Genomic DNA, 22,568 nt, shown 5'->3' with positions numbered 1-22,568 from the left:
TCTAAAGCAGGGAAGCCTGAACATAATCAAAACCTGTGCGCAAATTACCAAGTCAAATGCTGTTGTTCTGTTCTGTTCTCTTTTAATATCAGAGAGCAAACCTCCCAGTGCAAAAATACAATCTTGTGATAAAATGACTAATACATGACTAAAGCCATTTTCCATTGTGCAGGCATAGCTCTGGGGATCATTTGTTTTTCATGGTAGATCCCTCAGACAGTGAATTCCTCTGGTGGTTGGTATTATATTAATGACCAGGACTGTTAGTCACCTCAAGGGAGCTGAAATAGGATGCCACTCTGGTTGCCATTATTAATTCCAACTGCAGGTGTGAAAATTAATTTCATGGATATTTTTATCATTTCCTTTTAGCTAAGGATTAGAGTTTCTGAATGACCCAGACTCCGGATGGAGACAAATCTGAACTGGGCCTGCCCAGCCCTTCCGAAACAGTGAGCTAATTCTTGGGGATCAGGAAAAAAAACGGAGTATGAAACTTTCCATCCATCTCTTGGTGTAGACAATTAATGCCACTGAAAGATATCAGATGTCATCATGACATACACTTCTCTGCACCAAGACTCTATAAAGCAATCCCATAAATTGCAGGTTGTTTTCATTTCTGGGGAAGAATAACACATTTGCCAATAGTGGGAGAAAAAAAAGGAGAAGTTAAATATATCAAACCAAATCAAATGTAGCTGATTAGAAAGCTACAGCTCCCATTTGCTGGCACCCACACTGTTTTCACATAGATTTTCTGACAGATGCTGCTCTGTCTCCATAGTCAAGACGACAGCTCCAGCCGCCAAGCTCCTGACACAGAAATCAGACCTGGCGTCCTTCACCAGAGGTGGAGTGTGGCTGTTGGACCTGGGGAACGAGTGGAGAGCTAGTTCACCTGGGCCGGAGAGGGCCAGAGATATAATCAACTGGGCCAATTATGGCGGGACTGGCTGGGAAGGGGGAAACACCCCCGTCCCCCCAGTTTCTGCCCATGATTAAGCCTCAGCTCCTGCCAGTTCAGCCGGCAGAGGTGTTGGCTCCAGAACTGTCTCATATTCATTGACACCTCCTCCTGCCAAAACCCTGTGAGTAATGCTCAGAAGATAAGCAGGTTAGGCCAGATTCAGTCGGATAATTAGAGGTTGGAGGTAACGTAAGATCCTTACATGCTCTTGTATGTACAGCTCATCTGGGGTTTTGATTTACAGCGCGTTGCGCTCGCAGCCACCTTTCATCCGACAGCTCTCATCATGTCTGAGGCATCCTCGCTGTGCGGGTGCCTGCTTCAGGGATGGATGGGCAGAGGTCTAAGGGAGGTGTGCAGGGCTCTTGGCTCCCTTCTGCACCTGTACTGAGGTCCTTAGCCCGGGTTCTACCTGTGTTTTAAGGCTCTCTCATCGTTGCAGTGCCACAAAGCCCCTTCGACCTGCTCTCTCTCCTTGCACCACAGCTGATTCCATCAGCAGAACCCAAGCACACAGCGGGGGAAACACTTGGCACTGGCAAATCACAAATTTGTTTAAAATTTACTGACATTCAGAACTTTTAATAAAGACTACCTCAACCTTCACAGTAGCACACCAAAACGTAATGCCAGAATCATGCCCTCTTCACCACTAACTGGCAGTTGGCTTTAGGAAAGAGAGAGCACATAAAACTCAGTTATTTTTTTCATGCTGCCACTGCAACTGTTCCTTGCTGCTGAAACTTAATGTAGAACAGAAGGGAAAAAGGCAGCAATGATTTTCAGAGCTAAAATAGATACAAACACATTGTGCATATCGCAGGACAGTGCCAGGACAGCTCAGTGATATAACTGCATTATTCTCCTCCCTTAACTAATGCTAGTTTTCTGTTTCTATAGAGTTTTTAGATTAATCTGTGCACTAGATTTTACCAGATCCTCTATTTGCTCACTTCAGCTAATTTCAGAGCAAACACCACATTGTATAACTGAACATGCTCATTCAAGTTATAAATGATAAATTCCACCATAAAGCTTGATAAAAATCTTTATTGCAATTTCAGTTTTTATATCTTTTAGACAAATAGATTTTTGGCATCAAAATGCCTTTATTGATTTTTACATTGAGGCAAAGCCATTCATGAGAATTAGCAAAGTAGGACATGCATCATAAAGCAGGCACAACACAAACCTCATGGCACCAACCTTTAGACACCTCTCACAGAACCGCTCACAGCTTCTCAGTTGCACCTCTGAGATGTCTTCCCTTCAGAGAGAGAAATTCTTTCCGGATCATATGAAGTTATTCAGCATGTTTCTAATATTTTACAAACATTATAAGCAAGCAATGAAAATAGTCTGATTTCTGAAAAGCAGTCCCTTCCCTCTGACACAGGGCAAGCTCAGGCACTCAGGTGTAGCACCCGTGCTGCGTCTTTCCACACAGTGACTGCTGAGAAGAATAAAATCAGAGCAGTTGCTAATGTCTCACAATTTCTAGAGTTAAAACATTCAGATGCTACACAAAACCCACCAAGATGTGTGTTTAAGTGTGCCTTTTTAAACTATTTTTTTTTCTACTTAGCAACAGAAACTTTAAATACAATAGAGGTACTGTATTCCGGGTCTGTGCAGGCTGGCCAAATATGATTCTTTATAGAAAAATAAACCATTTTTGTCCCCTTTTGCACAGTTTTAAGAGATCTTCAAAGGTGGCAAGCCTGATGGATTCAGCAACACTAATGCAAAACTGGAAAGAGAACAGAGAGTAAAAGCAAGTTTCATTAGCAGAGAGAGTTCTACATAAAATATACTGGAGCTGCTGGTGGAGAGGAAGAGGCAGCCAAGATGTTCAGCTGCAAGTGGAGTCCAATTTGATGCTCAGCATGAGTTTAAAAGGAAGATTTTCTCAGCCTTAAAATAAAAGAGCACTATCAGAGGCGTATGGGGCAGAAAACTAGTCACGGAAATGGATTGTACCAGGCTTGGGAAAAGTGAGAGCGGCAAGAGGAGCTCATTTTGCTGTGATACTTTTACAGACGTGCTCATCTGAACACTCCCAGGAGGACTTGCTCTATGCGTCCAAACCAAATATACATGCATGTTAGCACATGGTTTGTATCACAATGATAAAGCCTGAGTGTGAAAGAGATCCATTCCAAGTTAACTGGGAATTTTGTCTTTGACTTTGGGGGAGCAGACCTTATTTCCTGCCATTGGATCTGCTGCTGTCTTTCATTCTTCGTAGCACCAGCCCTTTGACATAAACAAATTGCTAACATCGAGGACCCGATCCTGCTTCCCCTGAAATCAATAGAAGTTTTGTCACTCGTTTCAATGGGATCAAGGATTCAATCCTGCAGTTCTTGAAGTCAATAGGGTTGGGGTTTTCTTTGCATAAGTAGGGTTGCATTAATACTGCAGTATGGGCCTAAATTATATTGATTATTGGAATTTGAAGCCCAAGCATAAAAACAGGATTAAGGAAATGAAATAAATTTTTCAAAATGTGACTTTAGAGCACCATGCACCCATGGTGTGCAGCGGGTCCACGGGAACTGAGCAAGGCTGCAGTGGCGAAGCCTCAGCCAGCCACGTCCGTCGGGAAGCACTGGGGGGGACAGGGAGAAGACAGTCACTGCAGGATCCTTTTTCATTTGCTCCTTCTGAAGTAACCCTTTGAGTCACTAATTCTTCATTAAAAATAAGCAAAGCATCAACAGAAAAAAATTATTGTCATGAGTACACACGTATTAATCGATTCTGCTTCTTCTCTGCTGTTTCTTCTCCCTCTTCTCCGACACGGGGCTGTTATGTGTTTCTGCAACACGACTGGCAAATCAGAATTTATTGCACATATGTTTGTGCTCCACTTAATAAAAAATATACCTATATTTTCAGATAAACTTTGTTAGTAATTCATGAGGTAAGTGACTATTTATGCTAATAAGGGAGAAATATATTCTCAAGCATAATACATTACATAAATTTGAATGCAAAATGTTCAGTTATGAAGTAAATACAGGTAATGCAAATAGTAAATTACATCCAATAAAAATATATAAAGAATGTGTCTTCAAAGAGAGAGAGGCTTTTATTTGCGTCTGTGAGTTGTTTAAAGAGAAAAGAATTAATAAATACTGAATTACTATTATGATGATTTAGCTCATAATTCACCGATCCATAATGACTCCCAGTAATCAGACTGTTGTTTCAGATCCTCAAATATAAGGCAGGACTGTTTCCTCAGCAATTTTATCCCTACCAGATTATCTCGTCTGATTCTATTAATTCTCTCCCATAAATCTGCTAACAGTGATATGTGATTTACTTACCCTGTTAACTGATCTGAAGACTGTTAAAAGGATTTATCTAGCACTGCACCTAGAAGCAGTTTATGCCTTATCACTCTGTTACTCCAAAGAAGTCTTTCTGAAATCAATTTGGCCAGTTTCGTAGTTAAATTTGGTGGACACTGCTTAGTTCTGCACCATAAAATAAGACACTAGGTAAACAAAAGGAGCAGCAACTGTACTTAATGTGTTGTTCTCGACATGTGTTTAAGTTATAACAAATTACACTCTGGGTCTGTATAACTCATAACCTGCACGTTCGCCTCTGCTAAATCTTCTGTGCTGGATACATACACACATGCACACACACGCACGCTTCAGCGATGAAAGTTCATGCATATGCTGCTGGCGTGCTCGTCCCAGTACAGCGCGATTCGAGTGAATTTGGAGTTAATGTTTCACGTCCCCCTGCACGATTTGTCAGAAAAGTCTCCCGCAATAAATATACATTAGTTTGAAAGCTCCTGAAGCAGGTCAGCAGCAAGCTGCAAGCAGGCAGGGCTCCACATCGCGTTGTCGAGCAGAGATGCTGGAAAACAAACTGGAGCAAGGGGCTACGAAAGGGACGCTGGAGTTTTCCCTCTGCTTGGATCAGGAATGAGCAGTGCTGGGAAAAGGGAGCAGTCTGGGGGAATTGGCCTGTGATAATTGTGGAAAAACCGAAGACTGAATAGCTCTAATTGAAATGAAAGTGTGCGATTGTTATGAAAGAAACACTGGTAATAGAGGACTGTAAATGTTTAGACACCCATTGTGAATAGCCAAATAATAAAGAAAAATAGTACTAAAATGAGAATTATATAGTGGAGAGAGGAGAATGTTGCTTCTGAAGGTTATCCAAAAATTGCTAATAATCTTTTTTTCTCTGGTGTGCTGAGCAGCAGAGACATTTTGGTGCGGCAGCTCTGTGTAATAATCACACAAGAACAATATTGTACAACTAATAATTTTACTTGCTGTTCTGGTAGGTCAGAGCTCTGATTTAATTTGCAGCACTTGCTTACATTGGTATCAATTAACAGACGGTCCCCATTAGCTCACACAATTTCATACTCTTTGTCTCGAGTTCAGAGTTTACTCAGGAAATTTACTAGTTTGCAAATGTAGCACTTTGAATCCTCACGTCCAAATAAACTATTTTATGGGGCTGGAGCCATATTTCCACAGACATCTATCAAACGGGCAAGTGAAATACTACGACTGTATGTTCTGAAAAGCAATAACCTTTTCTTTTAAAAATATTAGCACACATTTTATGCCCCTCATAGGTGAGCATGTTAAGTGATATACAGTACCACATTCATCTTCCTCAGGAAAAAAACAAATACAGGGAATTGGACTGTCCTGTGGGGATTTATGCTGCGAGCCTGGAAGTTTTGTTGATTCCTACGATGTGAAGAAATGGGAAAGCCAGCCGGAGCAGTTAAGTCGTATTAAGTATGTCACGAATATCAGCTGCAAGATAAACCCAGCAGATGTCCACGGCTCTCTGTGCGTGTGCGTTGTGGGGCTGTGCAGAACTGTTTTAATTTTGTTAGCGACGTCGGTAGCGTTTTTTAACTTTACAGGATTGCCTCTGCAATCACTTCTAGATGTAGCTATCTTCCTAAATTTGCAGTATGCCCTACCTTTTTAACTGCCAGGAACAGTACACGCTGTATGACTTTCAGATGTTAGTACTGGCACTTGTACTGATAATGGCATAGTCAGAAGATGTTATCCATTCGTGAATCCACTAGCCAAGTATTATTTCCGAAGCAGAGATTCTTTGGCTATCGCAAATGATGATTTTCACAGTTGGTGAAAAATTACCCAGAGACTTGCCTGCACCTACAAAGTCATACCCTGTGCACGGTTATAAATAGCAAACTTGGAGGGGGAAGGGACCGGGCAAGGGGAGAAGGGAGGATTTGAAGTACAATGTTCAAGAAGCTGGTTTAATATATGACCAAGTGTCAGAAGTCAGGTTTCTGAGAATTACTTTTCAGATAAACAACTTTATAGCACCGCACTTAATCTTACTTACTAGAGACATCTCATTTATCACGGAATTACAAGTAACTTTAATTCTATCGATATTCCCATAAAGCCCGCTCGACAAAGCGAGCCTGGCAGTTCGGCAGGCTGCGGGCTTCCCCGGCCCAAGGGGGGCCAAGAAGGGACCCCAACCGAGCCGACCTGAGCCGGGCCGGGCCGGGCCAGCCCCGACGGCGGAGCCCCGACGGCAGGCACGGCACGGCTCGGCACGGCCCGGCACGGCTCGGCTCTGCTCCCGCGGCTCGGCGCCGGCCGGGGACGGCCTCGGCACTGACCTTTCGACGAGAGATGGCGCTGTCGAGGTTTGAACGGAGCCGCTCCGCCGCCGCTCGGCACCGCCGGGTGCAGCCCGCTCCGCGCTCGCACGGCTCCCCCCCCTCCAGCCCCGGCCGGGGGGCACCGGGAGGGGAGGCTAAAAAGAAGACAATTAGTTTCGCGATGTATTCCGTTAATTAGCCCGGCCAGGCCGGCCGAGCGCCGGCGGGAGCGGGGCTTGCAAACTTGCAGGGCTTTCGGACCTCTCTGCTGGGGACGGCCGGGGAACGATCGCTGCCGGCAGCAAGCGGCAGACCCAGGGGGGAGCCGCCGCGGGGGGGCGGCCAGGGGGTCTCGGTACCGGCACCAGGTAGCGGCTGGAGCCCGGCTGAGCCCGGCAGCACCGCCGAGCCCCGCGGAGCCCCCCGGAGCAGCCCCCTCCCTCGGGCCGTCCCCGCACGCCCCCGGGCCGAGTCCCCCGGTGCCCTCGGGTGCCCGGCCGGCCAGGAGCACCCGGGGGCTCCGCACCCCGGGGCAGAGCAGGACAGAGCAGGACAAAGCAGGACAGAGCAGGACAAAGCAGGACAAAGCAAGGCAGCGCGGAGCGGAGCGGAGCCGGGCGGGCACCCGACGGCGCGTCCCGGCGGGAGGAGCGGCCCCAGCCCGGTGCCCGGTCCCCGGTGAACGGGGCGGGCAGGAAGGGGTTACGGCGCTCCCAGCTGACAGTCAGCTGATTGCGTCCTGATTGACAGCCCCGAAAAGTTTCCTTGTTTCTATACTATTATGCTAATGCCGGCGGCTGCAGGCAGCCCATTGGGCCGCCCGCCCAGCCAATTTGCCATTCGGAGGCTGACGTCAGGAGCGCTATAAAACTCTGCAATGCTTTTAAACTCTCCTGCTGGATGAAACCTTTAAAATATTTTTCATCTTCTTGCCGTAGCTTTGGGGTTGAGTTGTGTTTTTTTTTTTTTTTTTTTTCTCCCTCTCTCCTTTTTTTTTTTTTTTATGATTGTTATTATTTTGGTTGCGATATCGACTTTGATTTTTTTTTTGTCTTCTGTCTCTTCTCCCTCCTCCTTTCCCCGATGAACCTCTCTCCTCGCTTTGCACTTTGCATGAGAAAGCCCAGAGGAAAGGCACCATGAAGTGTTAAAAATAACCAAACTGAACCTAAAAAAAAAAAAAAAGAAAAGAGATTTACTCGCAACAACACCAGCTAACACTTCCAGCTGCAGTTTGCAAGCTGCAAAAAGAGAGAGAGGAGAGAGAGAGAGAGGAGGAAAAAAAAAAAAAAAAAAAAACCTTTATGCAAAAGGCGAATAGCGAGAGCCCCTCGCTCTGATGCATCAGCAGCAGCGGAGACTCTGCAAGGGATAACGCGGAGCCGGAGCGAGAGCGGCCGGGGCGGAGCGGAGCGGAGCCGGAGCCGAGGCTGCGGCGAGAGGCAGCGGCAGGAGGAGCGGTGCGGAGGGGTGCGGAGCGGTGCGGAGCGGTGAGGAGCGGAGCTCGCCCGGCAGCAAGCTGGCTCACCCGGCGGCAACTCAGAGCAGTCCCCTCGCTCCCGGAGCGCACCCTTTCTGGAGGACTGTCAGCAGCAAAAGGATGGCATCAGAACTGGCAATGAGCGGCTCCGACCTGCCCACCAGTCCCCTGGCCATGGAATATGTTAATGACTTCGATCTGATGAAGTTTGAAGTGAAAAAGGAGCCGGTGGAGACCGACCGCATTATCAGCCAGTGCGGCCGCTTGATCGCCGGGGGCTCGCTCTCCTCCACCCCGATGAGCACGCCCTGCAGCTCGGTGCCCCCGTCCCCCAGCTTCTCGGCGCCCAGCCCCGGCTCCGGCAGCGACCAGAAGGGCCACCTGGAAGACTACTACTGGATGACGGGCTACCCGCAGCAGCTCAACCCCGAGGCGCTGGGCTTCAGCCCGGAGGACGCGGTGGAGGCGCTCATCAACAGCAGCCACCACCCGCTGCCCGGCGCCTTCGATGGCTATGCTAGAGGGCAGCAGCTGGCCGCGGCCGCCGGCTCCGGGGGCTCGGGGCCGGCCGAGGAGATGGGCTCGGCGGCCGCCGTGGTGTCGGCGGTGATCGCCGCGGCGGCGGCGCAGGGCGGCGCGCCCCACTACCACCACCACCACCACCACCACCCGCACCACGGCGCCGGGGGGCACCCCCACGGCGCGGCGCCGGGCAGCGCGCCGCCTTCCTCCTCCTCCTCCTCCTCCTCCTCCTCGTCGTCGTCGGCCGCCGGCTCCGGAGGCGGCGGCGGCGGCGGCGGCGGCGGCGGGGGCGCCGGGGGGCTGCACCACCCGCACCACGGCGGAGGCGGCCTGCACTTCGACGACCGCTTCTCGGACGAGCAGCTGGTCACCATGTCGGTGCGGGAGCTCAACCGGCAGCTGCGGGGCGTCAGCAAGGAAGAGGTGATCCGGCTGAAGCAGAAGAGGAGGACCCTCAAAAACAGGGGCTATGCCCAGTCCTGCCGCTTCAAGAGGGTCCAGCAGCGGCACGTCCTGGAGTCGGAGAAGAACCAGCTGCTGCAGCAAGTGGAGCACCTAAAGCAGGAGATCTCCAGGCTGGTCCGGGAGAGGGACGCCTACAAGGAAAAGTACGAGAAGCTGGTCAGCAATGGCTTCAGAGAAAACGGATCCAGCAGCGACAACCCTTCCTCTCCAGAGTTTTTCATGTGAGTGCCCACAGCCTTGCCACCTTAACTAAAAGTTCTCCGTGTGAGTTGTTGTTGGGGGCTTTGCTAGAGCGACAACCCAGCTTGCCACCTCGTGTCACTTTTTCTTTTTTTTTTTGTTTTTAAACTCAAAACGATTTTAAAACCAAGTTGGTTTTGGGTTGATTTTTTTTTTTTTAAGGTGGGCTGGCTCCGTGTTGGCCGACCTAAAGTTCTACATGAGTTTCTTTTCTGTTTATTATTATTATTTTTATTTTTTGTGGGGGCTTGCTGTTTTTTTTTTTTTTTTTTTTTTTTTTTTTTTAAATTTAAAAGATCCAACTCACCACCAACTCAGTTCTTCATATGAAGCTTGCTCTTCTTTGAAACCTGCCATCCACATTATATATATATTTTTAAGTTCGTGAGTTTTTTTTTCTTTTGAGCTTGCTGTGTCCAAAAGAGTCAGATTTTTTTTTGCCATCCTGAGTTCTTCATATGAGATTTGAGCTTTGCGAAAAGTAAATAATAAAAAAAAAAACCAACACAAAAAAACAAACAAAAAAAAAAACATAAAACAAAAAAATACACAAAAAAATACAAAAACAATGTGAAATTTTTAGACTCCAGCTTGCTGAGTTCCATCAGTTTTTAGCGTTGTTGTGCAAAACTAGAGATATACCTAGATCAACCTGCCAAAATCAAGCCTGCATCAACCTTCGGTGTGTTCATGTGAGTTTTGGCCTTAATCTGCCAAACGTGAGACTTTAGTCTGCCATTAGAATCCCATACTCATCTCATGCATTACGCTTGCTATTTTGTCTTAGCAACAATGAACTATAACTGTTTCAAAAGACTATGAAAAAGAGACATTATATTAATAAAAAACCCTGCATGCTGGTCATGTATGGTATAATTATTTTTTTTTCTTTTGCTTGGAAATGGACTTTTGGAGACTATTATGGCATGGCATTCATCCTTTTGTTTTATTGCCTCATCACTTTTTTGGGTTGAAAGCAAAAAAGTGCAACCTTTGATCTTCCTCCTCCTCTTCCTCCCCATTAAAGTTTGCATCTGCTCTAAAACTGCTTTGAGTTATTCAAAACTTCAGACTTCCTTTTAAATGCACTGAAGCATTCCCTCTTAAAAAAACATGCCAGAATGGATTTTGATAATGTGGCAGAAAAAAAAAAAAAGATTAAAAAAAAAGATAAAAAATACAAAAAGAACTTTGGGAAGATGTTCAAAAGCAAAATTCACATCCCATTTGGGGGGAACATTGAAACCATGCTGTTGCCTAAAACAGTCACACAAATAATTTTAAGTGATCTGCCCCATCCCTCTCTCTCTCTCTCTCTCTCTATTTTTTTTTTTCCTTTTGCATTTGGTCATGGTCAAATGTGGAATGCTCTGGGTTCCTAGTATATAATTTAATTCTAGTTTCTGTCATCTGTTAGCCCAGTTAAAATGTATGCTACAGATAAAGGAATGTTATAGATAAATTCGAAAGAGTTAGGTCTGTTTAGATGTAGATTTTTTTTTTAAAGATTGATGCACTAAATTGTTTACTGTCGTGATGTAAAGGGGGGTAGAATTTGCAACGGGACTGTTTTAAAAAGTAGTTTATGCAGCATGTGCTTGCAACTTAAATATAAGTTGGGTATATGTAGTCCTTGCTATACCACTGACTGTATTTGAAAACCAAAGTATTAAAAGGGGGAGGCACCCCTGTTTATATCTATAGGGGTATTTTACATTCAAAATGTATGGATTTTTTTTTTTTTTTTTCAAAATTGAAGTATTTGGGACTGAATTGCACTAAGATATAACCTGCAAGCATATAATACAAAAAAAATTACAAACCTGTTTAGAACGCTAATACAATTTATGCAGTTATAAAGATGGCATTACTGCACAGTTTTAAAATGATGCAGATTTTTTTACAGTTGTATTGTGGTGCAGAACTGGATTTTCTGTAACTTCAAAAATTCCACAGTTTTAAAGGCAATAATCAGCAAATTTTATTTTCAGGGACTGATATCCTGTCTTTTAAAAAAAAAATGGAAAGTAAATCTTACCACAATAAATATAAAAAAATCTTGTCAGTTACTTTTTCTTTTACATATTTTGCTGTGCAAAATTGTTTTATATCTTGAGTTACTAACTAACCACGTGTGATGTTCCTATGTGCTTTTCTTTCATTTTCAACTCTATGGTTATATCAAAAGAGAGAATAATCTACAATAATAAACTGCATTTTTTTTGATTCTGTACTCAGTTTCTTAGTGTGTAGTTTAAAGTTCAATAACTCCGACAGCAGTACTTCAGCGTACTGCATGGCAAAGGGGTGATGCTGATACCAGAGCTGGACTCGATAAGGGAAATGAGGGAAGAAGGAAAAGGATAGCTTTGTGGAAAATGGAAAATTGTCACCCACTATAAATCAGTTATCTTTCAGGTAGATGAAAAACGTGAGCTTTCAGGTGCGTCCTCTGACTTCTCAGTACTGCAGTGACCCCGGTTTCAGTGACTCATATCATCCCACCAGGTTTTAGGAGATCTCAAAGGGGAGGTCTGCTTCAAACCTGATGACATGATATGGCCCTGTATTTTGATGGTTTTATGATGGAGTGAAGCGAAAGGGAAGACTTCACATCCTCTTATCATCTGATCCAAGCAAAGCGTGCCTGTCTCTAGCAAGAGATGACACCGCATCAGGCTTGGCTTGTCACAGAGACACTTTATGTTAGATTGAAATATTTCTTGCCATTTGGGTCCATGCCTCCTCCTTTTTTTTTCTTTTCTTTGCTTTTGTCCCCCATTCTTCCTTCGTTTGCCCTGTGGTTTTCTTTTTTTTTCCTTTTTTTCTTTTTTCTTTTTTGTTACAGGCCTTAGAAAGCCCAGAGCAAACCAAGGAGCAGAGCAAAATATTCAGAGGACTTCCTCCAACTTTTGAAAGTTATTTGCCCTAAACAATCAGCCCCAAAGGTTAATGTGCTAGAAATGTTAAGGTCTCCAAGCCCCTCTTCACTGCAGTTCTCCATGTCAAAGGGCATTTCGGCTTCGAAAGGCTCCTCAGACCCTCGACCCAGTTAGTTTACAGCAACCTTCCCGGAGAGCTTCCAGAGTAAGGAGGCAGGCTGTGCTCAGAGTCCTCTCCCACCCTCTGAATGGGATTAGCAGCCCAGTTTATTTGAAAAGCCTCTCCGAAGAATGCTCTGGCCCCTCCGGGACGATGGCTTTATCTCTAGACCCAGCCTCATAAACCCAGCATATAAATATATATTTAAAAATTCAATTTTATCCCCACCCCCGTCCTCCTGCTGCAGGTCCAACACCTTCCCAGCTTTAAAACCATCCCTACTGGGTGCTGGTGGCACCGAAAGCAGAGGACCTGTTGCCGTTCCCCTACCCACGCCCCATCCCACGCTGGGTACTGGGGTCAGGATGTGACCCTGATGCCCCCTGAGCCGTGGGCGCTGCCTGTTGCTGAAATCCCACCTCCTCCCATCGGATGGACCCCGGTGGTGCCCGCCGGGGATGGCAGCAGGCGTGTTCCCCCCGGTTTGGCAGGCGGTGGCCGCAGTCCTCGCTGCCGCACCTCGCCCCTCCCCGGCGCCCGGGCAGCGCAGTGCCCTTTGGCATCTGACCTTCTGTTGCACCGGGGTTTGAGTAATGGTTCAAGCTCCAGATTCTGGTTAATTTGAGTTCCATTTTCTGGTTAATGTGTAAGCCGTGGGTAAACTGGTCGCTATTGGCTGAGCAGAGAATTATCTCCTCTCATAAAGACGGGTTTTATTTTTGATTTTCTTTAATTCCTTCTCCCACCTCCCCTGGCTGAGCCTTTGCTGATGCCCATGTTTATTCACAGAGGGTCACTCAGAGGCTCAGCTGGGTGCTCTTTCTTACTGCCACCCTTTCAGAGAGCTCCTGGAGGAGCCCTGCTCTGTATGGGGACGGGGCAAAGGCAGCAGAACCCTGAGCCCACCGGCAGTGGGACCCACTCCTGGTCCCCACACCACACTGCCAGCACGGGCTGACACTGGGCAAGGTTAGAAGCAGGCTCTAGAGTGTGAAGGGCGGTGGGAATCGCATGAGTAGCGCGGAGCCCTGCTGCCTCCCTCAAGTGTCTTCTTTCTCGGAGGAAAAAAAAAAATAAAGCTGTTTGAACAGTGATAAGAGAAATCCTTCCTAGAAATAGACCGAGTGCAAAAGGGAAAATTCCCATCACACACCCAACCTGAGAGGGAAGAGGAGGCTTGCCTCTCTCCGAGCTTCGCATTGTTATTACACCGTGTAATCTTTATTTGCAAATAAAAAAATAATGCAGCCTTCTCTAGGCTGCCTTTGAATTTTGGCCTGAAACTCGCTAACTTCCCAAGTGAAGGGAGAGGAAAATGACAGCAGCAAGTTTTAATGTTCACTAAAGCGAAGAGACTTTTGGGGTTCTCTGTATGAATCATTGCAGGGGAGCGCCCACCTTTGCCGCAGGACTGCTTGCTGGGGACTAATTGGAACCGCTCTGCTCTGAATAACCCACATTCATTAATCACCCCTCGCTTGGCTCTGGCCTCGATCCTGCTCCCATTGAGCTCGAGGTAAACCCCCGGCGCTTTCCGAGGGGAGCAGGATCCTGCCATCCCCCTGCAGGTCCCTCCCGTGCCGAAGCAGGGGGAGTGCTGCCAGAGCCGGGGAACCGCATGTCAGGAGACGTGCGTGGTCTTAATCTCCCCATTACTAACAATGTCCCGCTTCTACCATAGTCCTGTGGTGCTTTCCCATTTATTAACTACATTACAAAGAACTTTCATGTGACCAGTGCTGGGAGATACGCGCACCAAGCGGCTCTTTGCTGGCCGTGAAATGGAGCGCAATACACTGCGGCCCCCTCGTCTCCACCCCACCTCGCCCTTAGGCTTTTTTAAAAATTATTTATTTATTTTAATTTTCCTAAAATTAATCAAGCCCCTCTGCCTAACATCCAGGGCCCATGAGTATTTCCGTGTTGGTTGCTGCAGCATTTTCCCTGCCCGAGAAAAAACGTCATCCTGGCCTGCATCCGAAAATTAGAGAGCAGAAGGGAGGGAACCAGCCCAGTCACACCGGTGTACATTTATTTCTTCAGCAGGTGTACATTTATTTCTTCAACTGGTGTACATTTATTTCTTCAAATTTATTTCCTCACCACCGCCAGCAGGTGCGGTGTGAGAAGTGCCTGCTCACAGCAGAGCACTGAGAGCTTCTATGTATTAGAAAGTCCTCTTTGCCCTTTTAAAACAACAAAAAAAATATGTGTGTGGACTCAAAATGCCACTTGAAAACTACACCCCCCCGCAAAACGTGGCAGCAAATTTTAAGTGTAAAAAATGAACTTTCCCAGCTCTTTTTTTCCTTTCCTTTCTGAAAGCTTCTGCGCAGCTGTTTCCTCTCCCTCCCTCCGTGTAGTGTGTAGGAAGTTCTCGATCTAGAATCATTCATAATTTTAATACCAATTTCTATTTGACATAATATACTAATATCAGATACAGAGTGTAGCTGCTTCCTGGATTTAGGGAGGAAATGATGCATATATCAGAATTATCTGCTCAGATGCCAGAACTACACTGGTGTCATTTCAGCATGTGCTGCATTGAAAGGAAATCCTCTATATTTATTACTCTGATCATCAGAGGAGCTAAATGGACCCTCTGTTTCTGACACCTGTTCAGATGGCCAAATTAAAAATTTCACGCAGGAAAGAAAAGAAGAAAAAAAAGCTACACGGTTCAGTGTTGCGAATTCAGGTTTTTAATAAACTTTCCTCCATCCTGTTTCCAAAGTCACTGAGATCAGGTTGTGAGGGGCTGCCACGAGGCCTGGCCCTTCCAGGGGCAGCTATGGAGAGTGTGATTTATTTTGTTTGCTCAGCCGGGATGAAAAACAATCCTGTTTGTACACACACACACACTTGAGCAGTCCGTAGTCAAATGCTTCAGATATCTGTTTTAAGTGTGCGTCTCGGTATGAATAGCACGAGGTAGAACACCAGGACGTGGCAGAGGTGAGTGGCTTTTGAAAGAACCAGTCTTTTCGGGAGGGAGCAGAGCACTCGACCATTTCACACTTTTAACTCTCCTCTAATGAATTTTTGGGGCACGGCAGATCAAAATCAATAGATTAAAATACTGTACGCTGTGCTGCATTTAATTCTTGACTGCCTGAAATTGCGGGGGAGGACTGAGAATAACATTTGTCACTCTTCGAGGGCTGAGTGCATTCAGACTTGTGAGCTCCAAGCCAACACGATGCAAAAATAGTCCAGGATGTGACTTAAGTTTTCAAGTGAAAAGCAAAAGGCCAGGGATCGGCGAGGCTCTCTCTGGGCTGGCCGTGTATAAGGACAGAGATAGGCAGCCCCAGCTATCTGCCCCGCTATCAGGCTGACCCGGCACAGTGTGATAACATCTTGGTGCCCCAATGCGAGACGCCTGTATCTTATCGCTCTCCGAAATGATCATTTTCTTTCTATATTGCCACATTTGATTTTTATTTTTTTCCCCTTTCAAAGCCTAGCTTTTAAGGCAGTGCCATTTGCGATGCCGCAGAGAGGTGTGCAGGCCTGTGCTTGTGGTGCAGGGCTGGAGACTGCCCAGCCTCTCCTCTCGGTTGGAGTGAAGCCCTGCGGACTCGGTGACACGCTTTCCTTTGCTTTTTTTCTCTCACATGGATCTCTGCGAAATGTATTGCGTGGAGGGATTTGAAGCCAGAGCAGAAGTTTGCTAGAAGTGGTTTCCACGCAGGAAAAAAAAAAAAAAAAACAACAACAAAACAAAACAAAAAAAAAAAAAACAGATTAGCCAACAACCAACAAATTGAGCAGTGCCTTTGAGTTTCCAGCTGGGGTAGGGAATGGAGTGTCCCTGGTTGCCTCTTGCAATTGTTAATTCATAAAGAAGTACAGTCCCGAAAAATGTTCTCAGCAGCTCTTCCCCCTTTAAAACAGAAATGTCAATGACTGCGTACGGAGGCGTAAAGGCTCAACACCCTATTTCAGCGCCAGCTCTGGCATCTCCCTGCCCCTCAGCCCTGGCTTTTGGGTGCTGAACTCGAGCATCCTCAAGGGCTGCAGGGTGTCGGGGCGAGGGGGTGAGCAGGGACACACACTTCTGCCCGCCCGGCACCTGCCGTGGCCAGGGGATAGCACATTTTGGGATGATTCTGTCGCAGATTGGAGCAGCTTGAAAATAACCCTGGGCTGGGGATGGGAGGGGGGGTATCCCTGCCCGGGGGGCTCTGCGGGGAGCCTGGGCTGCTTCGGGGCTGTGGGGGCTGCACCAACAGGGATGGAGGGGCTCGCACATGCACACGCACACCCCCACATGTGTTTGGGGTGCTGGCCCCAGCCCCGGGGTCCCACCACAGGCAGTTGCCATCAGCAGGGGACAAGGACTGGGCGGGGGGACCAGGGGGCTGGGGCAGGGTGCGGGGTGGCTTCCTTTGTTTGTTTGTTTGCTTGTTTGTTTGTTTCTAAATTCAATTCCTGGAACAAAAGGGGAGGCTGTGCGTAACTAAAGGATCCGTCCGTGCATCCAGAGCTTAGCTCCGGTGGGTCACCCAGGCAGCTCCAGTTGACTGACCGTCCCCTAGGTACGTTTGTGGAGCCACTTCCTTCATTTTGCACACAGGATTACTTTTTTCTTTTCTTTTCTTTTCTTTTCTTTTCTTTTCTTTTCTTTTCTTTTCTTTTCTTTTCTTTTCTTTTCTTTTCTTTTCTTTTCTTTTCTTTTCTTTTCTTTTCTTTTCTTTTCTTTTCTTTTCTTTTCTTTTCTTTTCTTTTCTTTTCTTTTCTTTTCTTTTTTCCTTTATTTTTCTTTTTTTTCCTTTCCCTTTCACTTCTTGCCTTTTTTTCCTTTTATTTTCTTTCTTCTCCCCCTTTTCTTTTTCCTTCCTTTTTTCTTTTTTTTTTTTTTTCCTTTTCACCTGTGCTCACACAGTCTAATCTAAACCCCTCTGAAATCAAAGGGATCTTTTTTAATGGCATTTTGGATCAGGCCCTGAGATCTCTGCAGGGAGGAAGGAGAGTGGGGGGAGCAGGATTTACATTTCATGGCTTTTAAAGAATCTGAAGTACAGAGGAGAACAGCTTTCCGAGGCTGAGTTTCCCAAATCTATGTGGATATACGATGGATGGAGCATGGATGTGATTAAGCTTAAAGCCTTTTCTTAAAGAAAGCAAGTAAACTCCCTCTCCTGAAGCCTGAACCCCACTTCTCCAATTTAAAACAAAATGTCTTGCCAAGGCCTTGGTAGTGGGTTGTCACGATGCTGAAATGGATAGAGACAGAATCAGTTTGAGTTGTTGGTATCACTTCTAAAGCTGCGGTGCTCTCCGCTATGAACAACCCCTGCTCTCTCAGGCACTTGGAGCTGTTGCACTGAAACATTAGTGGCAATGAAAATGAACCCGAAAGTGAACCAAATAAGACCTAGCTTTTTTTTTCCTTTCTTTCTTTTTTCTTTTTTTCTGCCTTTTTTTTTCTCCCTCCCCCAAAACTTAACTGTTTCTAAAATCACTGATGAAAGCATTTTAATACGTAGGAAGAGGTGCTGGAACCTGCAGTGCGATTCAGTGTTTTGTGGTGTGGGTTGAACAGATTTTCCTTTCCATAGGGTTTCCTCCTGCAAAGTCATTGTAGAGGAGGGAATACTGTAAGATTAAATCTGTTTAAAATACTATATTCATGTCACACCAGATACAGTCTCCAGACTGTGCACAGTCTTTCAGCTTCCTTTATTGTGAAATCCTTTTAAAATAGCTCAGCATAGAGCAGAAAACTTATTCAAGTATAACTCTCTTGCACCAACTCTGCCAGATAAAATAAAAGGAAGTTATCAGCCCTCTTAAATTAACAAATCTGCTCAGTGTCTCTGGCTGCCTTCCTGCTGTCTTAGTTTCTTAGTCTCTTTCCTTATTAATAAACTGATAGTTTAATAAACCTGCTAAATGAATAAATGCGCCTTGCCGGTGGAAGCGGGTTCCTTCCACTCTGTTTCAGGTCTCCTGTGATGTGGCTGAACTGTTGTGGTTTTAGATAAGGGATGTCCTCATCAAAGGCTAAGCATGATAAAAGCAGGCTGACCACATCACTTTCTCGATGCTCTTCAGGTGTGAGACCTGAATACCTGTTCCTGTCGGCCGAATGCATTAATAACAGGATGGATTCACCACTGGGCATGAAAGCAGAGGTCATCTTGAGGAAAATGACACCAAAGGTCTACAGGAGTCACTGTATTTAAGAGATCCTGGGCCGCATGCCAAGCATCGTGTTTAAAGAAGCGCTGCCCCCCCTCTCCAAAATCCCTGGGAGGGGATCAGCGGCAGGGTGAGGGAGGCAGAGGAGCTGTCACAAAGCAGCAGCTCAGCCCCAGACGTCAGACAAAAGGTTTCCTAGAAAAAAAATGACTGAATGTGGAATTGTCCCCTGAAGGGACCTGGTGCTTCCTGCATGGGGAGCCCTGGGACACGCCGCACCTTCCCGAGTGATGCTGGAAGGGAGAGGGGCAATCCTGCTGGCACAAAACGTGCAGGCGAGTTTTGTAAAAGCTGCAGAGCTGTTCTGGCATTAAATTACTGAAAAAGCGCCTATAGTGCATCTTGCTATTTTTTTTTTTTTAATAAAAAACGATCAGGCTCGTGGTTTATCCTCGCTCTGATTATGCTGTACTATTACAATAACTTGATGGAGCCGAAACGTTCCTGCAGGCAGTTTATAGAAAATATATGTACATGCCTGTGTATATATACCCAGGGAGAGAAAGTTAAATATAGGGGACACAACAAAATATCCTTGCTTAAGAAACACAGATTGACTCACTGACTTTCCTCATTTATTGTACAAAGATTCACTCTATGTATGTTGAATTTTTTTTTAAATTAGATTTTAAATATATGTTGACAGTAGGAATTTGTACAGTGTGAACGACCGCAGGGAGAAATGACAGCTCTGTTTTTGTTATTAAAGTACTGTCTGGGAAATAATGGAACGTGTACAGAAATTGATTATTATTTTGCCAATTACATCAGTGTAGCTAATAATAATCATTAAGAAAAAAAATACAAAAAATACATTTTCAGATTTTAGAAGGTAATATTCACTGTGAGGCAAAAATATGTTTTTAAGGTAATTTATTGGTAAAATTCTCCTGTTATTAATGCTAAGTAGAGACCAGATGTGCAAGCTAGAAATGTTTCATTTTAAACTGTTTTAATTTTCTTCTTCACTCACATACAGTTAATATACAGTACATGAGACTGTCTGAATTTAATTTTGGATTTGAATATAAGAGATCCTATTTGTACAATAGTGGCAAAACAGACATGTTTTACAATGCTAAAAATTCCTTTTAATAATGGCATATTTTAATATATTTACTAAATTAGGTACCCGAGAGAATCTTCTACAACGGTGATGTGAAATTCCCTGTTACCTGAGGTCAAAAAAAAAAAAAGGTATGTTTTCACTTTCATTAGCAATTTCTCGTATTTCGGGAGGGATGGTAATGTCACCGCTTTGTTTCCTGCTGCTCACAGGGAGCTGCGGTCAGAGCCTGGAAGCCACTGGCAGTCTCCCGGTGCAACTTCCAGGCTTTCGGATGAGGCTGGCTTTCAGGTGCCTACAAGAAGCGTTCTGCAGTGATTGGGCTTTGTACTTTTGTCAGGCAGGCAGCTCTCCCATGTCCCACAACTCATATATAATCCTTTGCAAATGTTTTCTTTCTTTTTCTTCAAGCGCTAGCGTTTCAGACATCAGCTATGGGGAATAAGGATGGGTCTTCTGAAGGTCTCCTTCAGATCTTGATGAAAATCATGAGGCTGTGTTAGGCAACTTCTGTACTCCCAATTTACAATAGAGTTTAATTCACAGCACTGCTTTCCTCGTCAAACTCATGTTCATTCAGTCTGTCAACATTGACTAAAAAATATGCCGCTAACAAAAATGTGGGGATTAAATGTTCAGGCCCTTTCCCTGCTAGATTCAAGCAGGCACTTTTTTTTTTTTTTCCTCCACATGGAATCTGATTTTTATTGACCTCAACTGTAAAAAAAATACTAAATGGCTTAAATGAGCTTCAAGGTTGCAATGACAGAGATTCCTGCCTGAATTTTGTTATGAAAACTTCTGTTTTAGTTAAGAATACACCCTACCACACTTTGATCAAACATAATGTACTACTATAAAACAGTATTTTATTAGCTCATGTAATTAGCTTTTATTAAAAAAAACACATTTAAAATATGAGTGAAAGTGGGGAAGGGGTAGCCAGCACTCTAGACTTTACACCAAATAGGATAGAAAGGAGTTTTTGTTGGTATACAGCCTGCAGAAGTGGGCTCCTCAAGGAGACATTTCATTGAAGGAGCAGCTCCTGTTCATCACCTTCTTTCTCAGTGTAATGGCTGCAATTGCAATAATCTGAGAGGAAGCCTTTCCCGGTTCCTGTAATTTATGTATGTGATTATTAGATATATATAAAGCATATAAGTGATACAAATTCATGTTATCCATATATTAAAAAAAAAAAAAAAAAAAAAAAAAGATTTTTCCCTGATGTGCACTTGTGATCTCGGGACTTGCTTAACCTGCTGCTCTCTGGGACAATTCATTGCTCCTTCCTTCCAATATTTTGTGGTTACCCTGTCACAGATGATAGGATAAAACAGCAGAAAAATCTGTTACTTTTAAGCAAATAGCTGTCAGGTCTCGGAAGAGTTAACGAACTTTTATGGCAAGGTTCAGACAGATCTGACCCCTATGGTAATATTTCATCTAAGGTTACTGTTGGGAGAGAAATCAAATTTCAGCTGCGAGCATGATTGACAGGTGAAAGCAAGAAAGAGAAAGACATCTGGTCAGATGGGGAATTTGGGAAGGAGAAGGACAATTCAGGGAAGTGTCTCTGTGATATTAGGAATAATAAGCAGAGCTATGAAGACTCCAATACTCCACACTCTCTGGAGGCGTGCTCCATGGAGATATTCATTGCTATTCATGGAGGTGCTTTGATTAAGGGGATTTCAGCCTGCACATTTCTAGTAGTGGACAGTGGTCTCCATGGTCTAACTGACTAACTTGACTACTTTGAACAAATTATGTTATTTCTGGCATACTTTTAGCGTTTCAAGGCAATTCCCTTTACAAATATGACCGGAGCATTTGGCGGGTGCTGGTTAAGACGTCCTCACCATAATTTCCCCCTCGTGTCTAATGGCAGCAGGATTTGCAGCCACTGAGGATACATTGCGGTATTCCTTAAGGCAAGTGTTATTTTCCAAGGGCCATGTGTTGGCCAGTTCCATGTGCAGGACTCCCAGTAGCCGTAGCAAACATCCCTCCTAGTACATACATAACCCCAGGCATGTTTGATACCTATTTTATCCGACTTCAGTGTGTTTTGTTTGGTGCAGAACAGCTTTTCCATCTTCCAACATCCTGGAACCAGCCCGATTATTTCCTGATTGGCGTGATAATGTTGGAAAGCAGAATTTGGTTCTGACACATAAACTACAGCCCAGCTTTCTCTTAAAAATGAAGTGAAGGAGAAGAAATCTGGTGGTTTTTATCACTGTGTGTAACTGTTAATATTTAATTTTTCAAGACAAAGCCGGGGTCTCTGAAGGGCTTAAGTAATGCTCCAAGGGCAGGACGTGGAAATGATGGACCCTAGGATCTAAACTGCTCCCTGCCTCCATCCCAAGTGAAAGAAAAGGTCCTGGCCCCACCACAGCTTTCGTAAAAGCCCCAGTGAATTCACAGGCCCCAGATTTTCACCAGCGTGCGAATGTCCATGGGGCAAGTCATACTAATAAAAAGCAAGATATGAATTTATCAGTCAGTAGCTGTGCTGTGAATTCCCTGGATGGGTGATCCTATCTGGGAGTAGAAGTGGATCCCCCCCAAACCCTCCTCAGTATAGCTTAAGCTGCTTAATAAAATAAAATAAAATAAAATAAAATAAAATAAAATAAAATAAAATAAAATAATCCACTTTACTCTGGAGTAGGAGTGTCCACCCTGGGAATGGGTAGCAGTGCAGTATGTTTTACTGCATAATTCCCCCATCTGGATGAGCCCTAAAACTAAGGAAAGAACAAGGAGCAGTAAAGAACAGAAATATATTTTCTGTTCCCTTTTCAGTTTACCTCTAAGACCTTTCACACAAGGGAAATCACGGCAATCTTAAAGTATATATTTGCTTACTTTTCACTGCTATTCCTACATTCGCACATGCATTTTTAAAAGAGAT

The 22,568-nt window shown here is 44.9% G+C and overlaps 1 protein-coding gene across 1 annotated transcript; it reads left to right on the top strand.

Annotated features, from left to right (window-relative positions):
* Positions 1–7,652: 7,652 nt before the first annotated feature.
* On the top strand, positions 7,653–19,772 carry MAF (MAF bZIP transcription factor). The gene is made up of 2 exons (XM_032195352.1): positions 7,653–9,305; positions 19,705–19,772. Exons 1-2 carry the CDS (start codon positions 8,218–8,220, stop codon positions 19,736–19,738), a joined length of 1,122 nt encoding a protein of 373 aa, XP_032051243.1. The 5' UTR covers positions 7,653–8,217; the 3' UTR covers positions 19,739–19,772.
* The last annotated feature ends 2,796 nt before the right edge of the window (positions 19,773–22,568 follow it).

Source organism: Aythya fuligula, chromosome 12 (assembly GCF_009819795.1).
Source record: "Aythya fuligula isolate bAytFul2 chromosome 12, bAytFul2.pri, whole genome shotgun sequence".
Classification (NCBI taxonomy): Eukaryota; Metazoa; Chordata; class Aves; order Anseriformes; family Anatidae; genus Aythya; species Aythya fuligula.
This window is presented reverse-complemented; position numbering and strand designations above follow the sequence as displayed.

What these genes read in the sequence shown, in the direction of transcription:
- MAF (XM_032195352.1), top strand. Translation starts at nt 8,218, where the DNA reads ATGGCATCAGAACTGGCAATGAGCGGCTCCGACCTGCCCACCAGTCCC. An exon ending in TCCTCTCCAGAGTTTTTCAT is followed by an intron (nt 9,306 to 19,704) that starts GTGAGTGCCCAC and finishes TTACTAAATTAG; the next exon opens with GTACCCGAGAGAATCTTCTA.